At 50.0% G+C, this 7,235-nt stretch overlaps 1 protein-coding gene across 1 annotated transcript in view; it reads right to left on the bottom strand.

Annotated features, from left to right (window-relative positions):
* Nucleotides 1–1,090: 1,090 nt before the first annotated feature.
* The window catches only part of MYBL2 (v-myb avian myeloblastosis viral oncogene homolog-like 2), a gene marked incomplete at its 5' end in the record, with an annotated part of 14,466 nt that continues 8,321 nt past the window's right edge, over nt 1,091–7,235 (bottom strand). The window contains 6 exons of the mRNA XM_010015614.1: nt 1,091–1,386; nt 3,168–3,314; nt 3,740–3,856; nt 4,383–4,496; nt 5,161–5,260; nt 6,237–6,376. Coding sequence (XP_010013916.1) covers nt 1,258–1,386; nt 3,168–3,314; nt 3,740–3,856; nt 4,383–4,496; nt 5,161–5,260; nt 6,237–6,376 — 747 coding nt within the window. The remainder of the gene's footprint in view (nt 1,387–3,167; nt 3,315–3,739; nt 3,857–4,382; nt 4,497–5,160; nt 5,261–6,236; nt 6,377–7,235) is intronic.

Raw genomic sequence — 7,235 nt, 5'->3', positions numbered from 1 at the left:
GGCCCCCCTCCCTGAGCTGCTGCTCACGCTCTGGCGGTACAGCCCAGCACAAGGGGGACGGGGGGTTCTGGCCTGCAAAAGCACATGCTGCTGATTCAACCAACTTGAAACATCTAATCAGTGAGCTGCTCTTCAGTTTTCCAAGCACCTTTCCAATTGCTGAGGTTTAACATACTGCTGCAACCACCCTGTTTCATCCTTGGCTATGTCAAAAGAGGATACCACACTACAGTTACAATGCTGGAACAGTACATGGATGCAGCTTTGGCCTCCAAAGGAAGGTGAACAGAAGGGGTTCTGCTACATCCCATGTATTTAGTGTTCTTTTCCAGCCTATTGCTCTCTGCAGCCCCCATCCACTCCCGCAGCTTTGCAGAGATCCCAGCCACACTAAGCTCAAACACAGTGGCAGCTCCCCATAAAGCAACCAAAATAATTTCTAAACAGATGATTAATCCACTAAGGCTCAGGGAATCCATCCCTTTTCCCAAGAGGCTAACACAAATTCAGCAACATGCCAGGAACAAGAGATCACACATGTAGAACAGTGCTCTGCATCTCAGCACCCAGCACAGCAGTGCCTCCTCCTCCGAGCACTGCAGGGCCCTGGCAGTCAGAGTCAGAGTGACAGGGTGATGTCAGCACCATCATTTATTTGAAGAGGGAGCACAGCTCTGAGGAGAGGCAACTGATACTCCCATTCTGCAGCATGGTAGGACAGAACAGCCCCACAGGGAGCAAGGGGCCAGCTCCCAGTACAGGTTACCCCAAAGCACATCTTCCATGAGCACACGACACCCTCGCCCTTCTCCCAGAGGGAAGGGGGCTCCATCCGCTAGGGAAAGTCAGACACCAGACACGTAGGAACATTCACAAAAGCCATTCCCGAGGTACCAGCACGAGATCCAGGCAGACTGCGAGGCGAGGCCAGGCCGGCCTCCACTGCCTGCTTCACACACTGCTCTGAGGTGGAACGCCGCTGTCTGCTGCTGCTTCCGCCAAAGCCTTGCAGACAGACGTCTTGCTGTTTGCTCTCCAACCCTGCCTCCTTGGTCTTTCCAGAATGGTCCCCAAACTTGCATTCTACACATTAGCCAGCAGTTAGCCCAATTTATTACAATATAGATCTACCGGGGAACAGAAAGGAAAAATCCACCCCCCACACTAAGGCCTGGCAGAGGAGAGCTTTTCCCCGTGGTTCCCCCTCCACTTATTAAAAAAAATAAAAAATAAAATAAAAAAAAGCAGAACAATCCTTCATGATAAGATTAAGGTCCTTGATGTATGAGTCTGTTTCAACATGCCCAGAAACTGTCGAGCTTTCTCCTGCATGAAGAGTTGGTCTCTGGTTCCACCACAGGCTACCACTTTCCAAGCCCTGGTCATCTACAGAGGGAAAAGAAAGCAAGTGTACAACACAGTGAGGGGAAAGGACAAACATTATGTCAACTTCAGTTTTTTAAAGACTGCAAAGATAAATAAAACTAACTATTATCTGCAATCCAAGAGAAATAAAATATTTGCCTTAGGAGCACCCATCTTTCAACCAAGAGGAACTTGCACACTGCCAGTTACTGATCTCAGCTGAGGTGGTGAATTCAAGCAAAGGAAGGTTACATTCAGCAGCCTCCCAGGCAAATGTTCCATTTCATGACAAGTCTCGTGCCCTTTCAGGGCTCGCCCCTACCTGGCTTGAGACAAAACCCACAAAGCACAAACCCACTAATGCTCCTTGTGGGGAAGAGATTCCAGGGGGATACAGCAATCCAAGAACAGCTTTGGGGTTTATTCCTAACCAGTTCAATTCCTACAGGAGGTGGTCAGCCCAGATCTAGATTGGTCAAAGACCATCTTTAGCTGCAATTTGTTGTCTTCAGTTTCAGCACAAAGGCCTCACAGCACAAAGGAACAGCTGAAAAACCAGGTGTGCTTCAGTCATTGCATTCAGAAAGGGCACCCATGACATAGTTTTGCACTCCAGGAAAACCCCTGCAAATTCTCTGATAAATGAAGCCAAGAGATACAGCATCCTGATCTGGAAATACCCACTGACATGCACTGCAAGGTACCAGAGCTCCAGCACTTGCACTAAGAACGGCCTGTGCAGCCAACAATATGGCTTTGGGTTCAGCCAGGGCTAGATAAGCTTCCTTAACAAATAACTGCCACTGATAGCACCAGCAGTCTGGTACAAAAGACCCCAAGAGCCCCACAACACCACAGACAGCTCTGCTGTTCTTGGGCAATGGGGTTTCACTGCACGTATGTACTCTGCCACCACACAAGCTGCCTTCCTGTCACCTTCAAGTCAGTCCCAAAGCTTTATTTGTGCAGATATATTAGCTCTCAGAGCAATATGATTCTACAAAGGAAAGGAGAAGAAACCAAAGTGTTTAAGTAGGGTTTGAGAAGGGAATGAATTACTCTGGCTGAGGAGTACTTATTTGTCAGAAGAAAGCGCTTTCATGACAGCTCTAATCCAGGGACAGATGCAACTCCCCCTCACTGCAGTGTTTCATTAAGACTGAGCCAGTGCATTTCAGTGAAGACAACACTGCACTGGAGTGCTTCCTGGGATGTGAAAACAGGCCACTGTATCCCCCAGGTGCAGTTTCACACACCTCCCTCCCCAAGCTAAGCACATATCTCCACCCTCATTGGAGCTACCAGAGACCCTCGATGACTTGGCCCAAGCAAACACCTGCACTATCATGGTCCAAATCCCTCCTCTATGCCACACTGGCTAACAAAGCAAGGATACCCTCCCACCACTAATGCACTCTGCCTGCAAATACTCCAAGTGGTGAAGATTTTAAGGAGAGCACAAGAAACTGTTTATAGGCCACGTGGCATCTGTAGGCTGCTGCGACTCTATCTCAACCCAGATACAACTGTGTGGAACAGGGTAGCAGTAACACCATCAGTGTCAGCATAGGCCACAAGGTGGCACAATGTACTCATCACAGGTTCAAGTAAACGGCAGGATGAAGCCAGCATGTGCTGCCTGTAGTACAGTCTTGACCGCAACCTAGAAAACACCCTAAAAATCAGAAGGGTGGGAAATACATTTTGGAGCTTCAACTCCTTGCTCCTCCTCCTGACGCGGGGGAAAGGGCTGCCCTAGCAGCTCACCTCCTGACTGGGAGAGGAGTAGCTGCAGGCCTTACCGGTGCTGGTGGTCTGAAATGGCTGGGCATTTTCCTGTAGGACATTTTCTCTGGCTGCACTTGCACAAAGGCTCTGTTGAGCAAACCACTGTCGTTCTTCCTGCTCGAGGAGGAAAGGTTTAGGGACCTCGCCAGGAAATTCATAGGCTGCAAAGGGGAAAAAAAGTCTAAGGAAAGAAGTTGATTTGCTTGAACAGTGCTAATACTTGGCCTGGCCAGAAGACCAGCTAACAGCTCCAGCCCTTCATCCACATTCACATGTGCTGTCCAAAGGCAGGTCCAGGTGACAAAGCTCCCACCACTGCCTTGCACAGTGTTTCATTGTGAGGGTGCTGAGGTACTGGCACAGGGTGCCCAGAGAAGCTGTGGCTGCCCCCTCCCTGGCAGTGTTCGAGGCCAGGTTGGACACAGGGGCTTGGAGCAACCTGCTCGAGTGGAAGGTGTCCCTGCCCGTGGCAGTGGTTGGAACTGAAGGAGCTTGATGGTCCCTTCAACCCAAACCAGTCTGGGATTCTATGATTCTTTGGAGCAGAAACTAACTCTGCCCCTGCTCTGAGCACAGCACCCCTCACCTGAGCTCTTTTGAAACAGACAGTCTTGGGGAGGGCAGGCATATTTTGTGTCCTATCTTCATCCACAATATCCAGCGCCAGAGACTTCCGGACTTTCTTGATGGGACTCCTGCGCAGCTAGGGGTCACAGGAAAACAAGTGTCAGCATGAATCAACCCATGAACTGCCATCTTAACAGCCCAGGGTGCACACCAAGCTCATGTCAGCCCAGGTCTGCACTGCTCTAACACCTCCCCACCACATGGCACAGCAACTTCCAGAGCTCTCGTCCTGGCACCAAGAGCCACAGATTTACAAGAGGAAGCCTCTTTCAGTAGGGAAGAAAGGCAATAGGCACTGCATACATTCCCACAGCCGCCTTCTGGGAGCCAGCTTTCCAAAGGTGCTCCAAGTGTGCTATGGTGTCTCCTACAGGTTAGGGACATGGGTCTCTCCTAGCAAGCCCCAAGCTCAGCATAAACCAGGACACAGCAGGCAGGATTTTAAGCAGGCCTTAACCTCAAGCACCTCTTGCTGATTAAAAGACAGCAGCCACAGGCCAAAAACTTTTGGGCATCAACACTACGGTGAACAAAACCAGCAAAACACCCCTAAACAGCATAGGATAGCTCAGCCACAGGTACTAGATGCAAAATCAGCTCACTCCTTGTTTCCTCCTCTGTTTCTCAGGCTTCACATCATCCTCTATGATAAGTTCGATGCCAGCTTCACTCCGGAGCACCTCTTTCAAGTCTTCTTCCAGGTGAGGAGTCTGGGGCTGGTGTGAAAAGGCAGAGAGACAACATAAGACAGTCAAAATCTGTATGCTGGGCAGACTCACAGGTACTGCCCTCAAGGGATAATGGGGTGAGAGGAGCACACAGTGGGAGGACAAACACAACAATGACTTAGAATCACAGAATAGTTAGGGTTGGAAAGGACCTTAAGATCATCTAGTTCCAAGCCCCCTGCCATGAGCAGGGACACCACACACTAAACTATGTCGCCCAAGGCTCTGTCCAGCCTGGGCTTGAACACCGCCAGGGTTGGAGTATTCACAACTTCCTTGGGCAACCTATTCCAGTGCCATTCCCACAACACCCACATTAGGAGACTCAGTTCCTCTGGGATGCCTGGGTCGATTGTTTCCTTGGTTTCCCTTAAGGTCATCAATAGTCAAGCACTGCAGTCTGATTCAAGGGCAGGTTTTGGCATTTTTAGCTGGTTTACAGAGGAGCTAAAAGTCTTGTGGCTACTTACCATGACATGTTTACCATGACAAGGTCCCCTTTATCCCTCCCACCTCAGCCTGGCACTATGGAACTGCTCTGTTATGGCACAGTTAACAGCTAGCTCACAGCTCTGCTGCAACCTACCCCATGTCCCCTTTGCATTCATTCTGCTTCTGCCACCAGCAAGTGGCAGAACTGCCCAATAATTACCAGAGGCCTGATTGGTCCATATTTCTCCAGGGCATTTTTGAAAGGCGTGGGGGTGTGAGGTGTGTTGTCCACCACATACTTCTGATCTGGTGTGACAAACCTGGAAGCAGAAAAAACAAAGGATCAGACCAGCTGTAACCCACACAAAGTAAACCCCTGTCCTTCCAAGCCCTGTCATGACACGAGCCACCTGCAGAGTCTCATGTGGAAGGAGCAGAAGCCACCCCAACCTGGCTGGACTGTCCCTGGGGTGCAAACAGGGCGAAAGAGGAGCTTTTAGTGGGGAAAATACCCTCCAAACATGTCAGCTCTACTGCTCCACCCTACCAGTTACAAAGCACCCTTGTCAGAAAGCAGCACACACCCTGACACAGGCAACACAGGTCAGCAACCCAGCCTTATTCTGCACTGTATCTGCTGGTGAGTCTGCTCAGGCCCAGCCTGGGCTTGTGACAGTCAGAGCTGGACCAGCAGAAGCGATGGGGGTGAATGCCCTGAGAGCAGCCCAGCCAGTTCATGTCACCTGGATGGGGAAGCTGCTCTGGGCCATGCCAACAGCAGAGTGGTTTTGTTAACACAACCAGCGTCCCCTAACACTGTGCTGCTCCAGTCCACCTGCAAAACATCCCCTGTGCAGACCATCCCTTCTCACCTGCCTGGTACAGTGCCCTGGGTAACCATCACCCTTGGAGTGCCCCTCAGGTCAGGCAAATCAGAGGGTGCAGAACTCAAGGGATGGATCTGAACAGCTCTTGTTAAGGAAGTCAAATCCCTTCCCTGCTGGCACACAGGGAAGGAAGCAGGGCTCACAGCCCAGCAGTGTTTCTCAAAGATGTACACAGAAGGCAACAACCCACCCAGCAGCCAAGCACAATAGTGGTTACTGGGCTATTGCTCCAATCAGCCTGGACACTTGATACCTGCAGCTCAGAGAAGAGCCATCTTTGAGGGGAAATGCTGCTTTAAGAAAGTGCCCTGGCCCTCTCTCAGCTGTGCCAGTACAAGTCTGCTTGAATTGGACTAGACTCCTGTGTGGAAAAGGACGATGCTCAGGAGAGCAGGAGCAAAGGACTTACGCCGAGTTCTTCTGGAGCAGAGGGGTCTTATCCCTGTGCAGAGGAGTGGTGACAATCACCTTCTGACTACACACAGGCGTGGAGGTCAGAGATGGGTTCTCCAGTTCAAGTGTATCCTGTTTGGTCCAAAAGTTTAAGAACTGCACAGCACAGGAAAGAAAGAGAAGACACTCAGTCTCAAGCATCCCAGCATAGTATCTTCAGTCATTACTTTTTTCCTAAATATGGGTGAAAACCTGAAATAGGGACAATCCTCCCATACTGAGTGGCACAAGAGCGATCTGTCCCAGTATAAACCTTGATGACTCTTTCAGTCTTGTGCATGGATGCACACGTGAAAGTTGCCAGAAGGTGCCTCACACCTCTAAAGGTTATTCCCTTCCCATAAGGGATGAACTTATGCGACTACAAGCATCTACAACGTGGGAGAGAAGTCTCTCCTTGCACTGGGCCAGATAAGGCCACACAAAATGGCGAAGGAGGAGTAATCCCAGCCCACCAAAGGTCTATTCTGGCCTCAGGCTGACAAATGTGAAGGAAGACACAAGCATAGATGTAACACAACAGCATACAAGATAATAGATTTTGCAGTGAGCCATCTTAAGCCTCAATTTTGAGAAAACTACAAACTGTCTCATCTCTGCTGAGATTTTACTTCATGACAGCTAAAAAGTGACAATTCTACTCCCATAAGGGATGAGGTTTGTACCCAAGAACCTATCAGGAGAGAAGAGCTCTATGTGCTACACTCTTTAATGGCAGAAGCTCAGCCTGCAAGGCAGGACATGCTGTTTGCCTTCTCAGATTCACTCAAGGCCTTTCACACTCTACAGAGCTGCACACTTCAGGTCCTGCTATGATATCCCAGTTCTTGCTGGCTTAGCATTTGAGGTCATAGAATCCCTGTCTGGTTTGCGTTGGAAGGAACCTTAAAGCTCATCCAGCTCCAACCCCTGCCACAGGCAGGGCCCACTTTCCCAAGAGAACGGGTCCTCAAGA

Source organism: Nestor notabilis, unplaced genomic scaffold (genome assembly GCF_000696875.1).
Source record: "Nestor notabilis isolate BGI_N333 unplaced genomic scaffold, ASM69687v1 scaffold18295, whole genome shotgun sequence".
Taxonomy (NCBI): Eukaryota; Metazoa; Chordata; class Aves; order Psittaciformes; family Psittacidae; genus Nestor; species Nestor notabilis.
The sequence above is the reverse complement of the archived record's forward strand: the minus strand, read 5'-3'. Positions and strand labels throughout refer to the sequence as shown.